General features: G+C 34.3%; 1 protein-coding gene across 12 annotated transcripts in view; it reads right to left on the reverse strand.

The window, feature by feature from the left end:
• The window catches only part of CSNK1G3 (casein kinase 1 gamma 3), a 138,332-nt gene that overhangs the window by 20,763 nt on the left and 96,105 nt on the right, over positions 1–21,464 (reverse strand). For 7 of the 12 annotated variants that reach the window (XR_009518967.1, XR_009518968.1, XR_009518966.1 and 4 more), the window contains 5 exons: positions 19,508–19,656; positions 16,505–16,600; positions 12,746–12,841; positions 2,479–2,585; positions 1,934–1,957 (listed from right to left, as the gene is read on the reverse strand). Coding sequence is in view for 8 of the 12 variants with exons in the window: in XM_060008940.1 (XP_059864923.1) it covers positions 1,934–1,957; positions 2,479–2,585; positions 12,746–12,841; positions 16,505–16,600; positions 19,508–19,656 (472 nt within the window). In the remaining 4 variants the exon portion in view is untranslated. Of the gene's footprint in view, positions 1–1,929; positions 1,958–2,478; positions 2,586–12,745; positions 12,842–16,504; positions 16,601–19,507; positions 19,657–21,464 lie in introns of those variants that run through there. The other 5 variants (XM_060008942.1, XM_060008944.1, XM_060008943.1 and 2 more) reach the window with 5 other exon arrangements.

The following is a 21,464-nucleotide window of genomic DNA, read 5'->3' on the forward strand; positions in this document are numbered from 1 at the left end:
TTTAAGAAATCCAAGAAGTTTCAAGAAGTGAGAGATAGATAAAGAGAATAACATATCAGTGGCCAACTTAAGGAACTGACGGAACATAGACTTCAGAATGGAAAATGAGGCTGGGAAAGACAGGCAGGAGCCAGACCAGGAAAGGCATGAAGGGCCTGGTGCCTTGCCAAGTGATCTAGATTTGACGCTCTATGCAAAAGAGAACCTCAACTTCAGGAAGAGCCTTCCCACCATTTTCCCTTTTCTCATTTTCCAACACCTACAGATAAAAACCCAAACCATAAATACACACACTCACGCCCATCTCAGCTAAATAAATTACTACTCATTCTTCAAAGCCCCCTCCAAAAAGCATTCTCTGATCATCCTGTCAGTAAACACTCATTTTCTTTACAAGCTCTAACGGATTTTTCATACCTTTTTCATAGTATTTATCATATATTGATAAATGCTAAAACAACTGCAATTACCCCCACTGGAGTATGATCTACTTAAGGGCAAGGACAGTATCAGATATTTCTGAAATCCAAGCAGTGTAACTGTTGAATGAATACATGGAAAAATGTAATAGATTTGGTGGAAAGCAGGTCTCTTGGAGGATGCGGACACAGAAGAGTCAGTTTCAGTGAAGAGTGGTGTGAAGGTAAAAATACAGAACAGTGACGGAAGAGGCACAAGCCTGGGAAGAGCACAGATGAGAGGTCACTGGCAGCCGGAAGGGGAGAAACAGATAGGGGTGATAATGGCAACTGAGCACTTGCCATGTGCCAGACAAAATAACTGTGCTTTATCACATTTAATTTTCTCAACAACCTATGAGGCAGCTATTATTAGCCTCATTTTACAGGAAAGAAACAGGCTTGAAGAAGGAAACGAACAGTGGCAGAAGTAGGATTCTACAACCTAAGTTTAATTGCAAAGGCCATGTGCATTCTCATCTGCCACATGCCACCCACCTTTATAACTGTGCTTAGGATTGCACAAGCACATATATACTGTTGCTTTTCTTTCTGACATAAAAATACGCAAGTACGTAGCTGACTAATTGTATCCTGAAATCCACCAAACTAAGTCATACTGACCATGAATAAATTCCACAGTCAAACTGGTTAAAATGGACATTTGATCATTACTCTTTAAAAAGAAATATCCACAAAAGTTTCCTCATCTTGCAGCCAGCAAATGAGCACTTATGTAAGGTTCCCTTTGGATAATGAGTAGATGAGTAAATGTTTCAAAATTTACTAATTTAAACAACTGTCTTTATTCACTCCAAGGCTGACTCAAAATTTGTCCTGAAATTGAGCAAAGCATTTTAAACACAGCGTTATAACTAAAGGCAAGGGCAAGAAAATAGTTTAAATTCAACATTATTGCAACAGATAGGAATATTATTTTTCATAATATCTGTAATTAGCAGGAACTATTTAGATGAGGATTTTTCATAACACTCTCTCACTATAGTTTATCATGAAATTTATCAATGTATACCATGTGTATTCAATGGCAATATAATTAGTAAGTGAAATACTGGTTTAGTGATACTATTGCTATGGGTATTTAACAATTACTAACAGGAAAAAAAGAAAGCTTAACTCAAAAACTTGCCCTTCTATTTAAAATAGCAAATAAAGCCTTGTGTTACAAAACAAATACATAAGCGCAAGCAAGGTTGGTGTATCATCTACTCAATAAAAAAGTGCCCCCAAATCTATGTCACTTGAAGCAAAAAAGTTGCAGCAGGCAAAAGAGCTCCTCAATTATTTCTTGCTTTTCAGAGCTAATGTAAATGACATCAAATACTTTTGGACAACTTTTACCAATTATAATTTCTATGTTGAAAAGTTTGTTTTTAAAAAACACAAAATGGTGCTAAATCTTTGAAATTACAGTCAACGGAGCTATTTCTGCCTGCCTACACTTGAGAACTCACCACATGTTCAACACTTTCTGGCAGCTAAACACAAAAAAAAATACAAGGAAAAAGAGAGAGAGAGAAAGAGAGATCATCAGAAACTGCCCACATTGAAATTATCACATTGTTTTTCAAGCTTAATTTTTTTCCAAGCAGAATTATTATAATTTACTTTAACAAAAAAAGTAACTTAAAACTAATATTAATACATGCAGCATACTACAAAATTAACAGTTATTTATTCTTATGTTTATAGAAAAAAATGAGCATCTATAGTATAGCAATAACTTTCATGCATCAACATTCCTAAAAATAAAAATATGCTGTTAACTCTAAACAAGAATTTGAGCATAGTCCTTAAATAACTACTTTTGTATTATTAAAACATCTACTGAAATAGCTCTATTTTAAACTTAGTGATTAAAAAAATTAAATATACCACTTGTTTTGCATGCATCTATTCCTGGAAAAAAATTTCCTTAAATAACTGTAATGACTATAAATCTCAAACATGCACAGTTTAAGAAAGAAAAGTTACTAAATCAGGAAAAACCAATACATACTTGGTTTCATCCATCACTTCTACTTCCGTAGGGGCTGTGATAGGTGCATTTGAACGTCCTGCAGTAGGATCATCTGTGTTTAATTCTCCATTTGTAGAACTTACAACCTGCAGAAAAGAAAAAATACACACACACACACACACACACACACACACACACAAAGTAATAGGTTATACAATGATAAACAAAGTATTTAAATTAGAAAGTTAATATGAGGAACACAAAACAATTAGTATGCAGTTCTTCATAACTGAATATACTAATAGGTCTACATTTTATTAAAGATAAGGTCACTCATTATTTGCTTTGCAACTTACTTCCTTTTCATCTTGAAATCTGTCCTCTGGTTTTTAAGGCTAACGCAATCAGTTCCCTCTTGTGTGCCAGTATCTTTTGGTACCTTGCTACATCATGAATTACTTCCTTTGGAAACTTCAATAGTGTTCCTTCCAATGGATCCTTCATTTCAATCTGTAATCATGCTCAGGTCTCACCCTCATGTTGCCCATTCATTCACCCAGTTGTTCAAGCTCCAAATCCAGAAGTTACTGTGATTCCACTCTTTGACTTAAACCATCAGCAGATCCTGTTAAATCCTCCCCTGACACACACCCCAAACCTAATCGGTCCTCCCCACTCTATGACTACCAGATCTGCAGTCCAGACCACCATTATCTCTTGAGTGAAGAAGAGCAAAAACCTATTAACTGGTCTGCTTTTACCCGTGTCCACCTCCCGTTAATGGATTGTCTACACAACAACCAAGGTGCTCCTTTTAAGATGTAAATTAGATAACACATAATTCTCTGTTTAAAGCTCTTCTAATGTCAACTTCCTGATTTCATTTAAAATAAACAACCATACTCTTTACTCCAATTTACAAAGCCCCACAAGATCTGAATCCTGCCTACCTCTCTGATCTCATAGCACTTTCCCTTTGCTCACTAGCCTCCAACCAATGTCAAGGTTATTTCTACCTTAAGGCCTTGGAACTATCTATTCTCACTCCCTGGAATTCTCTTCTTGCTTATTGTCTGCCTTCTTACCTTTCAGATTCTCAGAGAACATCTCTAAAACAGGACTTTTCGAACATACAATCTAGAACTTCCATGCAGGCACACTCTTACATGTTATACTTCACTTTTAATTCTTTGTATAGCATTTATCCATGTTGATGTTTTTCTGATTGACTGATTGATGTGTTTCTTGATACCCACCCCCATCTCCATTAAAATTAAGCTCCGGGCTTCCCTGGTGGCGCAGTGGTTGAGAATCTGCCTGCTGGTGCAGGGGACACGGGTTCGAGCCCTGGTCTGGGAGGATCCCACATGCCACGGAGCAACTAGGCCCGTGAGCCACAACTGCTGAGCCTGCGCGTCTGGAGCCTGTGCTCCGCAACAAGAGAGGCCGCCATAGTGAGAGGCCCGCACACCGCGATGAGGAGTGGCCCCCGCTTGCCACAACTAGAGAAAGCCCTCACACAGAAATGAAGACCCAACACAGCCAAAAATAAATTAATAAACTCCTACCCCCAACATCTTCTTTAAAAACAAACAAAAAAAAATTAAGCTCCATAACAGCAAGAGCCTTGTGTTTTTCCCTGAGAGATCTCCCCACTCTATCTGGCACAGAATAGGCACTCAATAAATATTTGTTGAAATAAATGAATACATGCATGCATGTATGAAATCTTAAAGCAAGATAAAAACCATAACAAAACTCCCAAATTCTCTTGGTCCTACAAAGTGACCTTACTGTCTTATCTCTTGTTTTCCTCCAAACTTCTTGAAAACTATTGTCTTAATTTACCACTTCCATTTTTATAAAATTCTCCATTTATTCCTTAACTCCTCCCAACCTACACTCTGTCCCTACATCAGAACTCAAATAAGAGTTCATTTGAAGGTTGCCAATGATTCCTAGAAAATATGTTAATAGTCTTTGTTCAGTCTTCATTTGCCTGTACATCTCCCTATGACTTGGCACCAGCTAATAACTTGGAGTAAGACGAATCTAGATTCAAAACCTAGTTCTACCACTTACCAGCTATGTGACCCTGGAAAGACATCTTACATTGCTAAACCTCAGTGTTCTCAACTATGAAATTGGAAACAGAAGTATCCATTTAATAAGGTTGATATCAGGATGAAATGAAATTAATATATAAAGCGCAGTGACTGGCATATAGTAAGAGTTCAACAAATGGTGGCCATCATTATTACTGTCAGTCTGACCTAAAGTGTGGCTTCAACTGTCATCTCTATGTAAAGGATCCCCTGAGCCTAACCACTCACCCACATGGCCAGTTAGCTAGACCAAGTTTGGCACCTCACTCAGTATTTCTAAAACCTAATTTATCATACTCCCTTTTAAATCTGTTACTTTCCCTATAGTTCCTATTTCTGTTAAAGCCCTAGCCTCTTCCCAGACCTCCAGGCTCAAAATCTAAGAATCATTTTTAATGTTTTCTCTACCTGATCTCTTTATAATGTAACAAGGGCCTAAGCATCAGAGTTGACAGGTGACTACTAGACTTAAGACTTCCATTTACGGAAGCCCACATATTTCTAAAACTTAAGTTCAAAGAGGCTACAACACGTCAGGCACTGCTCTAGGAACTTGGAATACCATAGTAAACAAGAGAGACAAACATCCCTGCCCTTGTGGACTTAATAGTCTAGTTTGGAGAAATATGCTCTCTCCCCACCAACTCAAGAAGAATAACCAGAAATCAATCAATGTATCTAGATTAAGTCATGATTTATATACATCCTATATGGAACAAGTACTTAGAAATGCATTTGTGCCTACAGCTGAAAATATAAAACTGCCTTCATCATCTTTAGAGGCAATCCAATGGGAGGAATACTCCTATGTCTAAGTCGCCCTCTCTGCTTCTGTGGCACCTGCTTCCTCCTTTCTGTCATTCTATTGATCTCTGTGGCTCTGTGTCAATTTTTTCTCTTAAAATTCTCCCTCTTTCTGAACACATTAAAAAATACTTATTTGTTGTAATTACTAAATATAATTGGGTTCTTTATTCTTAATTTTTAAAATGTCAGAGCCTCTGCAATGAACTGGAAAGGAATTAGAAAGCAGAATTCTTATCCTATACTTTTGTATTCTCCACCACCTTTAACTAGCAGAGTGCCTTGCATGTAGTGGATAATCGAAACAGTTCACTGAACAATTTCCATTGTTCTTTCCTTAACAATAATTATTCAATGGGTTTCTTTTCCCACTTTTGTTCAATGGCCCTAAATAGGTGGAGGGAGGCCCCCTCAACTTATATGCAGCTCCCCAAAAGTATCTTCCCCTACTTAAGCAGCACAAATGAAAATTTGAAACTCAAGTACTCTAAATTTCCAGCAACAGTAACTATATATGCATTATAATTATAAAATCTGATTTATGTCACTTCACACACAGTCATAAGTGACTTTAACAGTCTTTATTTTAGTGAAATGTTTCAAGCTTCATTCTTCGCTGATCAGAACCAGATCAAAAGGAAGTAACATCTGACTTTATGAATTTTTTTAATGTAATTTTCCCTGGGCTTCCCAGATTCCCTAACCCTCTGAGTAAAGGCCAATATCCCAGGGTCAGAAGAGAATCAATGTGGTGACAGAGTTCTGTGAAGCTGACCCACTTAAAAGTAGTGATGTGAGAATGTATCACAGCATTAAAATTGTTTCCACTTAAGAAAACTAGTGGTCTTTTTGCAAACAGATTTTAGAGGAAGAACCAAAGACATAATATTATAAATAATATGTCAATATCTTCCTGGAAACCAAAATTTGGCTTATTTTTGTAAGCCAAATTTTGAAGAATGATTCCATTTAGGTGACATTTCTAGAATTATAACTCACACTAGAATATAAGAATCTCTGAAATATTAGTGTTTATCAGGCTCCTTAACAAAAGTATATCTAAAAATCATAGATGCCTTGAGGTTTGACATTTCAAAAGAAAATTCAGGGTTTTTGTTGCTGCTGTTCTTGTTCTTAAAGAAAATTTCTGTTATTCCCACTTGATAAGAAACAGTGCAATTCTCGTTTTAAGAGGTTTATAAAAAAAGGCAACTAGGCCAAGTTTTACTATCACTGTATCAGAATTGAAGGGGAGGCGGTGGGGAAACAGTGTGCAGCTAAGCGTGGGAGAAAAACAATGGTCCATTTAATGGCTGCCTGCCCAATCTAATTCCAAAAGAAGTCATTCTCACGGACTTGAGTACAAAGATAACACATGGTATCTTTGTGATCAACCATGTCAAAAGGCCAATTAATACAGTTTCCAAACATAATTAATTCAAATTAGTTACACTACTATCTTCCTAATTTGGAGTCTTGAAGAGTGTTACCAAGCGCTCAGTAGAGGCACAATATATTAATTAACCAGATCTTCATCTATTCAATAAATATATTAGAAATATTAAAAGATTACCTATTTTACTTACCCACTCTGCTTTTTCTAAAAGTCATCTATAAGAAAGCACACTAGTAAATAAGATATAGTTAAAAGAGTAACTTCCAAAGAGTTTACTGGACCTGTGCTAGGGTTCACATAACTATATGAAACCAACTTTCTAACATATTCTGAAAGCTATAGAGTTACAATTAATATTCTTGATATTCCAACTGATAATCCAAAGGCCCAGTGACATTCTCAGTGACTTTCAACAAAAGAGAAACCAAAACGGATTCTCAATCTAATGTTCACTTACAGAAGTATTAAGCAGAGCACTCTATTTGAGTATTTCAGTCTTTCGAGATGTTACTGGCAAAGTGCTAAATTCCTTAACTTGAGATATCTGGTTTTCTTTAATTAACAAAAATCTTTTGATGTTCACACTACCTGCCCTTTGCTGCAAAACTCCTATTTATCCTAGCTCCCCCCATCACCTCCTTGGAGCAGTTCTCTAAGGGTTACTTGACATGCTGCTTTCTGGGCTTGACGTCCTAAAACTTCCTGCCGAATTAAACATAACTCTAAACTTTTAGGTTGTGAATATATATTTTTAGTTGAGAAAACCACAGCACTTAAAAAGTCTCCTGCCTTTTGTTTTGGGAAAAGCGAGCTCAGTTTACACTATATTCTCTTCCCTACTACAGTAGTCATTAAAATCTTTCTTTACTGCCAGGAAAAAAAAAAAAAAGAATATCGAAACAAATGTGTAATGCTGATTTACCCCAATTATAGCTAAACAAGGAATTCCCTAAACTAAATAAAAAAGATGAACTGGAAATTATTTATGTAATAAAGGCAGCAACTACTCCCCTTCCACAACTCCCTCTCTTATTCAGACTTCAGTACCCCAGAAAACAATGAATAGAAAGATATGACTGTTCTAGTTACTCAATTCTTTTCCTTGTCAGTACCTCAGTGTTTTCAAAGACTTGATAAAGAAAACTGAAACTGGTTATCTGAAACATTTTAGAAAGTCTGCATTAACAATTAGCATGATGGAGAACTGACTCAGATATGACATCTATTACTCCTCTGACTTTTAATCACATATGTTTCCTTACTGTTTCAGGATACATGTGTCTAATTCTTTTTCTGTTATCATCACCTGTATCTGTATTTCTGAAGTGACACCGACTAAAATATCAGACTGCTTATTAAAACAATTAATGTTATTCTTACATTTCATAATGTTATTCTGGCTGCATAACACATCTGCACCACTTGTGATTCTGTCTTTTCCCCAGTGTCACATTGTTCCTTAAATGCAAAGCAGAGGAGCTTTCCAAACAATCAGAAGGTATCCCATACCATGTAAAATAGTAGTGCCCTTAACAGCCGTCTTCCTCCCTCTGCTTGCCATGCCCTCTCAGCCTTTTTTGGATCAGATTTTTAGTCAGCATCGAGCTCCATGGACTGTGTTACAGTGAAAGGCTCAACACAGTGGAATTAGAGACTAGTACTATCTGCTGCGAGCGGTACATTTTAAAACCTAATTTTGGAAATCCTGATTTGCCAGGTAGAAAATATCAGAGAGGGATAACTGACCCATCCCTTTCCCTCAACCCCCCTACCCAACTAAATTCTATCTTCTAATTATCTTTCAAGTCCTTTTATTTCTCTTCATCTCCACTACCCATCATCTCTCCTCAGCTGTGGACTTTTGAGAGTTGTGTCCTTGCCTTAGACTTGTCTCCCTTCAATCTAGTCTCCAGCAAAAGTAAGCTTTGTAAATACTAACCTAATCAAATTAGTTCTCTATCTAATTCTCTTTATGGCTACCCAATACCCTCAGACCAAAGTCCAAATTTAATAACAAGACCTTTTAGGTCCTTCACGACTTGCCTCCTGCCTACCTGTCAGTCTCATTTCTCAATACGTACCAGCTTGACCAAACTGCATTTAATTCCTCAATCTGTCAATCTCTCCTCCACAGTCTTAGGTATGTTGTTTTCTCTGCCTGGTACACTCCCTTTCTTAACCCCTTCTACCTTCTTTGACTGCTAAGCCCTACTGATTCTTCACTGAAAATGTGTAAAAAAATAGAATATAAGTAATACCATTTTTTTCCAGGAAAACTTAACCCGCTAAACCCAAGTTAGGTGCTTCTACTATATATTCTCATAGCACCTTGTACTTTCTCCACTTATCACACTGCCTGTTTATTAGCCTTTCCCATTAACTGTAAGCTCCACGGGGACAGGCACCATATTTGTTATTCTCCCTTTTATTCAAAGAACCTAGCACAGTGCCAAGCACCCAGTAGACATTTATATATATTTGCTGAATAATGAATAACCAAGAAACTGAAAGTGGTAGGTCTAGGCTTCTCAGCCATATTTATTACCAGTGATTCTAAGGGGAGCAGGAGGGGGCATACTTGTTCCCCTAAGAGCTTTTCCAAAACACATAAAAGCCAAGAACAGATGCAAAATAAACTCTTTAAGGCATTTGAATATTATTCTTAGTCTCTTAAGTGGGAAAAGTTTATCAAATGTATAGCATTATCCTTCTGGTTACTAAATTAACATGATTTCACTAAAGAGAAAGAATAAAATTAGATAAATCCCATTTCACAATGCATTCGTTTGGCTGTATCTCTATACTTCACTTCTCAGAGATGGATAAAAATACTAGTCAAGGGCTTCCCTGGTGGCGCAGTGGTTGAGAGTCCGCCTGCCGATGCAGGGGACACGGGTTCGTGCCCCAGTCCGGGAAGATCCCACATACCGCGGAGCGGCTGGGCCCGTGAGCCATGGCTGCTGAGCCTGCGCGTCTGGAGCCTGTGCTCCGCAACGGGAGAAGCCACAACGGTGAGAGGCCCGCGTACCGCAAAAAAAAAAAAAAAAAAAAAATACTAGTCAAGTTTCCTAATTTGCAAAAGCAATAGATTATTCTACTATTTAGTACTTCCTAAGCCCCAGCCTCTGTGCTAAATACTTTTTAAAAAAATTCTCACAACAAAACCATAAGGTAGAGCTATTATTATCTCCATGTCACTGATGAATAATCTAAGGTACAGAATTTGAACTTATGCTTATGCTGCTCACCACAATTAAATCAACTTGGTAACCTATATGTCTGATCTGCAATAATATACATAATAATTGTGAAGAGATAAGGAGTTCAAATGTAGACTCCAACGTGCAGTTCCTATGAAAAGAACATGTGAAATAATGAGTATCTGAGGATTTTTCTGCAGGTCCAGTCAAAAAGGCAAGAGGTGCTGGCATACATTTTATTAACAGATACCAACCTACTTATTTTGGAAATGTCTTTCCTGAGAAACTATTTGATGATATGCCCTTAGTATTTGTTGAGGATAATTTTTTCAATTGCCATTTAAAGTCTTTATATTTCTTGCAAAGCCAATACTTGAACATTGTCCAACAGGTGGTTTAAGAGCCATAGAACAAAGAACCTCAAGGCAAATTCTACTCATACTTTTGTATTAGTAAAAAGATTTTTCTCTTTATCAGATAATGAGAATGAAAGAACACATTGTTCTCCTTTCTTCCTTCATTCAAAGTCAAATATAGTATTCAATTATCTTAATAATCATATAAGCTCAGATTTAAGGTATTTTTATTTCCTCTATTATTAATTTTTAAATTACAATTTCATTACTCCAATTATACCAGTGTCATATTATAACTTTTCAAATTTTGAAAGTGGGTAGGATAAAAATTATAAATAAATTCAACATTTTGGAGTAGGGCAAGATTCAGGCATGATCTTACCTAGGCTGCTAGCAAATTCTTCATGACAGTAAAACTACCTTAATGTTCATCACATCAAGTTAGTTAATTCAGGAAGTAAATGAAAAATAGTGTAAAGTTTTTTGTCTTACTTATGTATTACCAGAATTCTAGTAAGTAAACTGATCACTTACGGAATATTAGAATGAAGCCAGATGTAATCTCTACAAGGCAGTAAAGTTTTAAAGAGATGATGAGACATGAGCAGAGTTGAAATATACCTTTGAGAACATGTGAAAAAATAGAACAAAGTTTTTGAGTGATGAGCCAATAATCAAACTCATTCACCCTTTGACAGTCCAAAGAGATCCCATGAGCCATCTCTGGGAATTCCACAAAGTAAGAAAAAACTAAAGATAAATTTGTGGTAATGGTACAGAAGTGGTAGGAAAGCTTTCTAATAGTGTCTTAATTGTTACAGATTTCCCTGAACACTGAGCAAGACACCTGCTATAAAAACATACAACACTTAGAAACACATAAACGTACACAGATACATACACAATCCAGTTTGTGTTTATGGGAATTAAACATAATTTTCTCAATTAACTTTCCAGTGATATGAATTTGGGTCACAAAAAATTTTACAGTTCAGGCACCCTTGCCTCTGAATCCCTCACTCTGGACTTTGACAGCGCTATTCAAATACTTGTGTTACACACATGACTGAAAGTTCCATAGACTATGAAGTTCTTTAAAAAATACTTGGTTTCACAATTTAAATTACCTCTAAAAGTTAAAGATGGGAAAAACATGATAACTAGTAAGGACTGATCTTTTAGAATTCAAATCAATAAAGAATAAAACCCAAGCATAGATTCAGATTACATATATGTGTGTGTGTGTGTGTGTGTGTGTGTATATATATATATATATATATATGTATGTATATGTATATATACATACTAAGAAAAATGCAGATTTGGTAAAACATAATAGAAAATTGTTCAAGTGGAAATATGTGGAGGAAAAAAAATCAAATCTAGGTTCTAGATTGAAATGGATTAAGATAACATTTATCATCTCAATTTCTTTAAACCAGCATTCAGATTACCTTAAACTGACATTTTTAAAAGAAATAAGAGACTCAGTAATCTTTTTCTATTTTTATAATACATACAAAAGGTTAAAATTTAGGGGGGCATGTGAGGGCAGAATATAGTAGCTATCTCTAAATATATAGAAAAGAGGGGAAAAGGAACACATCAAAAAGAATAAGGGACAGCTTTAAATTTTTGTAAATATCCAGAAAGTTGAGGGAAATATTTAATAAATACTTGTCCTTGAAATTATTTTCTCCATGTGCTATTTTCTCCAAGTACAAACAAAATACGTAATGATAAAATTAGGGTCATGGGGCTTCCCTGGTGGTGCAGTGGTTGAGAGTCCGCCTGCTGATGCAGGGGACACGGGTTCGTGCCCCGGTCCGGGAGGATCCCACATGCCGTGGAGCGGCTGGGCCCGTGAGCCATGGCCGCTGAGCCTGCGCGTCCGGAGCCTGTGCTCCGCAATAGGAGAGGCCACAACAGTGAGAGGCCCGCATAACGCAAAAAAAAAAAAAAAAAAAAAAAAATTAGGGTCATGTTTATTTGACCAATTAATCAGAAAGTACATTCTAAGGACTGAGGATGAAAAAGTTAGATATCTACTTAACTAAGTTTGAAGGAGGCAAAATCAATGAAAGGGAAAAGATATAAAAAATGTTCTATTACTTAAAGCATGAAAAAAGACTGAGCCTATTATTGGAAAATCAAGTTTAACACATATTTCAAGTAATACATTTTGTTTTTCTAACCTATTGTGAGTACAACTTACTTAAATACTGTTGCATATGCTTGCAAAAATGAACAAAGGCAAAATCTTAGTATCCCTGGTGGTCTTGCTAGACCATGTTAATTCTGCTTTTTGGTTAAATACAAAGGAATAGAATTATGGAGGTTCAGCAACAAGATTTTCATTAGGATATGAAATCATGCCATGAGTTCCAAAAAGGGTTAGTTGTATAGATTTGGGAAATAATCACTCATGCAAAAATCAGAAAATACCTGTACCGAGCCACCATGTCTGTCTGCTGCAAGGTGAGCTCTCAAATGATGGGGATTTGCCTGCTGGGAGTCCCAAGCTGCCCTGTGGTCTGCCGACTGCCATTTATTTAATGCATGTGGCATGCATGGAAGAAGAGAAACCCAAAATGTTAAACATCTCATCCTTATAATATAGAAAACAATCGTATAAAAGGAAATTTAAAATACCCTTACTATTCTGAGTCACAGATGCAGTTATCTTTGCATATTGAACATGGAGCGATTTCAGTTAAAATGCTACAATAATGTAATGATCAACCACAAAAATAAAATAGAATCACAGAATTTTAGAAGTGAAAGGACTTTAGATATCATAGACTCCACTCGTTAACTTTATAAAGTTAACAAAAACTAGAGAGGTAAAAATGACGTGGTCAAGAAAGTACTCCAAATAAACCATGAAATGTTTTAAAAAGCCATCCACTATATTTTCTTACAGTAGAGGTCCCCATTAGTTTTCTGATGAGGAACTACTTCTAGCAAGGTGAATAAAAAGATAGTACTCAAACAGCCATACTTAAGGTCCCAGAAAACTTTTCTCTTCTTGCTTAGTACCCTGTTTCTGATTATGAGGATAATACAAGAAAACAGAAAAATTCTTTGAAAAGCGAGAAGTGCTATATAGAATACCAAGAGGATATGGTAAACAATTTTTTTAAGTGACAATCTTACATATATGAATCTCTTTGCCTCCTTGATCTTTTTATCTGGTTCAAATTAAGAAACCCATTTCCATGAAATAGGCTGATAATTCTTGAAACTTTTAGATGATCTGGCAAACTTGTATGGCAATAACCACAAACTAATAATAATCTAGTAACAGAATTAGGAGTAACTGCTTAATAGGGGTCCATTTCTATGTTTCAGGAAAATGTGGACAGCACTAATAAGAAGAGGGGGAAGGTATACAATATTTAAGTTTCTATTACATGTTTGGTTCTGCATTAGCTGCTTTATATGTGTTATCTCATTTTTGAGATAGACAGTATCACCCTCATTTTACTGATGAAGACACTGAAACAGTAAATACTTCTCTAAGGTCATAGAGGTAGCAAAGAGTACACAAAGGATTTAAACTGAGAGCCTACTGCTCTTCCAATATTACTACCTAGCTCCTTATCACAATTACATTATGTTCTAAAGACTTCAGGGCTCTTTTCTTTCTTTTACAACCAAAGTAAGGAAAATCTTGCCACAAAGTGCCAAGTACACTGGGCTATACGGAGCCTAAGCATATCAGGAACCAGAGTAACCCTTTAGGGGAAGAGATGTTGAAATCAAGTGGACACAAAGAATAAATGTTCCGGCACTAAACTTCCTAAATTAAACTGTACAATGAAAAACTGCATTCTTTGGCATGAAATGTGTCATCAAAGCAATTATGACAGTTCTATAATATCTTTTCATTAAATCCTCCAAATTTATCACCAGAATTTAGCAGATTTGTAGGGTTATAGTGAAATAAATTAGACAAGACCAAATCTTAACAAGATGAAAGAATGAAAATCATACTAAAAGAGAGACAAAGATCTAAATGTTGCGTAGGACAGCACGCAACATTTGGGAACCATGGACCTTTTAAGAAGACAGTAAGAGCTATGCAACCTCGCCTCAGGATAAACATTTGCATGCACCCAACATTTTCTGTAAAATTTCCAGATTCCCTGAACTTCAACCATTGACTCTAAGTTACAATTGTTTATCTGGGGACATTACAAAGGTTTCAGACACTTAAAGAATTAACCTTTCTTCTTTTGGGATTGTGAACTATGGGTTTATCACACAACTTAAGCTGTTTACTGCATCACAGATAGTTAAGAAATTTTTTCTAGATATACAATGTTTCTATCATGGTAAGAATCTGCATGTCCTGGTTTCAAATTCAATATATAAGCTATCCTAAAGGATGTCCTGAGAAAAAAACTGACTCCTTACATTTAGTGCAACAAGTACTACATCAACAAAATATGGTTCCCACCCTCAGTGAGCTGGCAATCGAGCTAGCAAGATATATATGAAACATGTAGAAAGTTAACCTTTAAAACATTTAAATTTATTTCAACAAAAATTTAACTCAACAATAAAAGAAGAGTTTCACTTATTACAATACCTAACAGCTCAAGTGGAGATCTTCACAGAACATGAATTACTGATCTTCTTCCAAGTACATTTGAGAAATTAACTGAGTTATAAAACACAAACTCCAAGTTTTGATTTCTCCCATTTCTTTCTATATACAGCATCTTATCAGAGTACTCAAGCTATCAACAAGTTGTAATTTATATTGGAAGTAATTTATATATAATACCCTTTACTGTCCCAATTTTTCTAAGGTGAATTATAAAACTAATCTTTTAAAATTCTCTATACTTTAAAGCATAATGTTGTTAAATATTTCTTAAATGCAGCATTTTATTTGGCTATTATTTTTAATAAGTTGTGTTTTTTCTTTGATTTCATTTCTTATTTAACCCTCACCTGAACCCTTATGGGATACAAAAAGGATAACACACTATCCTCCTCCAAAAAGGGTTATAACCCAAAATTCTAAAGGCCTGTTTAACTCAGGGTGACAGCAAAAATTTTTACGTCAAAAGGATTCAATAAAGCTTCCTTATACAAAAATAAGAAGAGTGAAAACGTTGTTCAAAAATGTCAACAGCTTCCAATATACCTTACCCAGGAAATACAAACTCTTCAATGAATCTCTATGCCTTGTCTTGAGCCTACTCTCTGCTCCAAGCCAACTGCTTATCTCTCCTCAAACATATTCTACATTTTTAAACTTCTGCTTTATATTTTTTACTGTTCACTCTCTCCAAAATGCTCTTATTCCTTCACCTGCCTTTAAAAATTCCATTCATTCTTCAGGCTCATCTCAAAAGCTATCTTTGCCATAAAATCTTTATAGATCCTACATATTCCAATGATCCTCCTTGGCACTTTATTAATGTATTTCCTATGGTAGAGTTTATTCTGCATTGTAATGTAGTTATTTGTGAATTTATTGTAATAATGATAACAGTAATACCAGCCACGAGAGTTGAGACTTAATGAAAGCTTACTATATGCTAGGAATTAAATGAATTATTTTTATTTTATAGATGAGAACTGAGGCTTTGAGTGAATGAGTAATCTGCCCAGGGTCAAGCCATATCCAGGTATGACTGATTCCAGAGGCTGAGAGAGGTCTTAGCCACTGATTACAAAATCATTTCTTACAGGTTATATGTTTTCCTTACTTCTGAATTTCTGCATTGTAGAGAATAGTAGTTTTCAAATAACAGGAACTCAGTAGATAATTTAGTTCACTAAACTAGACTATAGTTAGAAAGACCAACTGCTATTACAATTCATTCCAACAGGGTATCCAGATACTTCCATTCTAACAGAATATCAAACATTGCTCAAAGTTTATTATACTAACTTATACCACTAATTAGGATTTATGATTAAACATTTTTAATGTGAACATTAGGGGAAAGAGTCTAGCTATTGAAAATACATGCATTTTCTATCCTTAATATGTGTGTATATAGTCTGCTTTATAAAAGAAATCCTTCAATCCTTCAATACGTATATACAAGTATGTATACACGCAAATGCATACACATATAAAGCTGTCATCTGCACATGATAAAACACCAAATATATTTATAAACTGTGAGAAGGTAATACAGAAGCAAATTAAGACATTTCATATCTAAAAGGGCAGCAAACCTGATTTTTGGATTGTTGTATCTTATCTCTGTGTTGATGTGCTTCTCTGTTTGATGACAGAGCAGGATCTTGCTGAACTGCACCCACTGGAGTAGGCTACAATACAATAACAATTAGAATCAATGCATTCAATTTCAGAACTCTTATTTAAAATTATTTAGCTACTTAACATAATCAGGGGAAAAAAAAGACACTGTTAAATAAAGTAAGGCCTTAAGAAAAGATATCTTTCCTAAAATATGTTGTTAAATACAACAAAGAGATTATAGCTACTTTTTAAAGTATTTTCAAAATATTTAAATACTTTATCAACTATTTATTTTTATATCAACAAAAGACCTTCTAATACTGTCATTACTTTTAGGTTACTTTTTCATATCAAAAAATGAAAGTGTATTTGTTTATGTTTCTCATTTCCAAAGCCAATATATAAACGGAAAAAATTATTTTAAGAAAATTAAAGGAATAATTTTTTAAATAAGCTAATAAAATTGCTTACTGTCAATATTTTAGCTCGGAAGAGGCTTATATAAAATTTAAATTTTCAAATATAATTCAAAACTTCATATAAATACTTTAATCTAAGTATATTCAGATTTGCATTTTAGATACCATATATATTCAAATCACTTTGGAGTTAAGAAAAATACAGATTAAACGCTTAAGTAAGTCAGTTGTTCAAAAATACTTGAATCTGAGAGTTCAGCAGTTCCAAATCTGGAAAAAAATTTGCTAACAGTGAGCCATAATTACAGAAAATTTTGTAAGGCATTCTTACTTATTTAAAAATAAAAGACTAGTGAGAATACATATTTGATTTTCTGGAAGTCACCACTTCAAAGAAAGAATTTAATGATAACTTCATTTAAGTAATGACACCCATCCCACAGTTATGATCAAGACAATTTTTTTTTTAACTATGAAAACTTGGTACAGTTTTAAAAACCTAAACATGCTCCAATATATAAGTATCAGTCTATTCCAAGATAACCTAAAACTGCTAGAATAATTAACACATATTTTAAAATTACAAATGCTTTGAAAGATGACTAAAGGAAAAAAACTAGCTGATCTTTTAAAAGTTATCACTAGAATATTATATTTTTAAAAAGTATATTTGACATTAAGAACTAAATCAGAAGTAAAACATTCAAAATAACTCATCACTCTAAAAAGTAGACTCCAAATGTAAGGTTTTTACAAAATTCAAAGAATAATTTTTATATTATGCTACCTGAAACATCCATAAAAAAGAAATAAAATGAACCCTTTAAAAAACTATTTATTCTGAATCCTAAAATGTATATGGAACCACAAAAGACCCTGAAATGCCAAGGCAATCTTGAGAAAAAAAGAACAAAGCTGGAAGTATCACACTCCCTGATTTCAGACTATACTACAAAGCTACAGTAATCAAATCAGCATGGTACTGGCACAACAACAGACACATACGTCAATGGAGTAGAACAGACAGCCCAGAAATAAACCCACACACTTGTAGTCAATTAATCTATGAAAGAGGAGGCAAGAATATACAATGAAGAAAAGACAGTCTCTTTATAAGTGGTGATGGGAAAACTGGACAGCTACATGTAAATGAATGAGATTAGAACATTTCCTAACACCATATACAAAAATAAACTCAAAATGGATTAAAGACCTTTATCTATGAAACCATAAAATTCCTAGAAGAGAACATAAGCGGAACACTCTTTGACATAAATTGTAGCAATATTTTTTAGATCTGTCTCTTAAGGCAGAGAAACAAAAGCAAAAATAAACAAATGGGACCTAATTAAACTTAAAAGCTTTTGCACAGCAAAGAAAACCATCAACAAAATGAAAAGACAACCTACTGAATGGGAAATAATATTTGCAAATGATATAACCTACAAGAGGTTAATATCCAAAATTTATAAACAGCTCATACAATACCAAAAAAAACAAAGACCCTTTAAAAAATGGGCAGACAACCTGGATAAATATTTTTCCAAAGAAAACATACAGATGGCTAACAGGTACATTAAAAAATGCTCAACACTGCGAATCATCAGAGAAATGCAAATCAAAACCATAATGAGATATCACCTCACTTGCCAGAATGGCCATTATAAAAAAGACAAGACATAGTAAGTGTTGGTGAGGATATGGAAAAAATGGAACCCTTGTGCATTACTGGTGCAGCCACTATGGTAAACAGTATGGAGATTCCTCAGAAAACTAAAAGCAGAACTACCATATGATCCAGCAATTCCACTGCTGGGTATATATCCAAAGAAAACGAAAACACTAATGCACCCCAATGTTCATAACAGCATTATTCACAATAGCCAAAATATTGAAGATATGGAAGCAAACTAAGTGCCCAACGGACGAATGAATAAAGAAGATATGGAGATGATACACATATAGATATGGATATACACACACACACACACACACACACACATATATATGAATATTACTCAGCCATAAAAAAAAAGAATGAAATTCTGCTATCTGCAACAATGTGGATGGACCTAGAGTACTATGCTTAGTGAAATAACTCAGACAGAGAAAGACAAATACTCTGTTATCACTGATATGTAGAATCTAAAAAATAAAACAACCAAATGTATATAACAAAATAGGAACAGACTTACACATATAGAGAACAAACTAGTGGTTACCGGTGAGGAGAAAGAAGCGGGGAGGGGCAAGACAGGAGTATGGGATTAAGAGACAAACTACTATGTATGAAATAAATCAACAATAAGGATATACTGTACAGTGCAGAAAAATATAGCTATTATTTTGTAATAACTTTAAATGGAGTATAATCTATAAAAATATTGAATCACTGTTGTACACCTAAAACTAATATAATATTGTAAATCAATTATACTTCAAAATAAAAAATTATTTGTTCTCAACTCTTTTTAAATAAAGGATCTGTACTATGAAAAAGAAGGTTAAGTACTACAAATAAACTTTTATTTTTATTATATAGCCTAGAGTACTCACCAACTGCTTACCAATCCAGTCATATTCATAATCAAACATATACCCTTTTCGATCAAACAAGTCAGTAAAAAGTTTTCTTAGGTAGTCATAGTCTGGTTTTTCAAAAAAATCTAGCCTTCTTACATAACGAAGATATGTTGCCATTTCTTCTAGAACGGAAATAAAAATTGTCTCTCGTTAAACTTTCTAATACTCATTAATAATAAAATTATAAATATCTAAAAGCACAGGGTATTATAAAAACATGAAAAAGTAACAAAATTCTACTAAAATTTAAAATATTATGAACTTAATAACAATGAAATTAAAAGGGGGAAAGAAGGTAAGAAAGGAAATAGGGACAAAAGATAAATCAGAGATTTAACAAACATTATTTTTGTTTCAATTCATTAGGAAAGGCTAAAATTTTTATTTTACATTATTTTTAATAGAAACTTTGGACAGTATCCAAGGTTGAAATAGAAACTTAATGCATAATTATTTAATCACAAAACACCATACTAAGCTCATATTTTTTTAAATTATTTTAAATACTGATAGGAATTGATTTATACATGAAAGCATTTGCACTACCTTGCTGGATTTCCTTTAGAATCAGTGACGCTAAATGACCAATAGAAGATTCAAATTCTTAACCTTGGTTAAATGGTATTCTAATCAACTGACCTAGCAACATAAAGCTAAAACAGTTTAATTCTTCTCTTAATTTCTGGTCATAAATGTAACAATTATTTCATAATACATAAACCTTTGCATGCTATTATAATTCCCAAATATATTAGAGATATGTATTTTTTTAAAGGTCATATTTTCCAGAAGTAAAAGAAAAAAAAAGCCATAAAAATCAATAAGCAAAATGGTCAGCAATTAGTAAAACAGTGTTTAACCATCAGAGCACATAAAAGCACTATTATAAGAGATGGTAGGTTACACCTAGCTGCTTTTTTGATACAATTTGTTCATGGCAGCTGATAAGAAAAGGATCATCCATAGCCTAACAGGCATGAAAGTAGCATCCAGTGACCCAGTCACATGGTGACTCTCCCACTATTCCACTTTCTAGCTAATCACCTGGCTAATTTACTTTGACACCCCCATTTTTTCTGCAGAAATTTGTATAAGCTTCTTAATAAGGTATAGCCAATCTGCCTACACCTAAACTGTTAGTACTATCAATCTATTTTTTCTTTTAATCTTCCAGTTCTATATGTTATAGCAAGAAAGCAAAATACATAATTAAAGTTTACTGTCAATGAATAATAAAAGCAAACTTGAAAAAGGGCTACCTGAGATTATGCTGCTTATACTATTACAATAATAATGCCAGCACTGTACAGGAGAACCTGTAAATACTGAAGTGAGATGTAAGTTCCATCTTCTATCTTCAAGTTTGGTTCTCATTTAATGTTATTGCATAAATCACAACAGGTATTTTAAAACATTAGGGACACATTATTCTTATCCCTTAATTGATTTAGGAATCTTAAGTAAATTTTTGTTGATTTCACGTGAGTTGCCAAAAATCTACATGAGAGCAAATCTATCTTCATAAAGCTCCCCAATACAAAATTAGCCTAAAAGTAGTAAGGTTAGTAAGGTTTTACTGTACTTGGAAAACTAGACTAAATCATACATCACATACCTCCTTTGAGCTTGACATTGAGACTTAAATGACTAATATTGGATACCAAAACTTTAGTTAGTATTTCTAAGCAAATATTTCAACTTATTAAAAGTATGCTACTGAAGAAAATATTAGTTTAGCTGGTACTGGTCAACAGTATTAAAAGATGAATTTTCTTCCATTAATACTGTTTTACAAAAGTGAATATACACATTGCCCTGTGGTCTGTGTATCAAATGCTGACATCTTTTTTTTCCTTTTTTTAATTAATTAATTGATTTATTTATTTTTGGCTGTGTTGGGTCTTTGTTGCTTCACGCAGGCCCTCTCTAG

The sequence above is a fragment of the Delphinus delphis genome, chromosome 3 (assembly GCF_949987515.2).
Source record: "Delphinus delphis chromosome 3, mDelDel1.2, whole genome shotgun sequence".
NCBI classification, from domain to species: domain Eukaryota; kingdom Metazoa; phylum Chordata; class Mammalia; order Artiodactyla; family Delphinidae; genus Delphinus; species Delphinus delphis.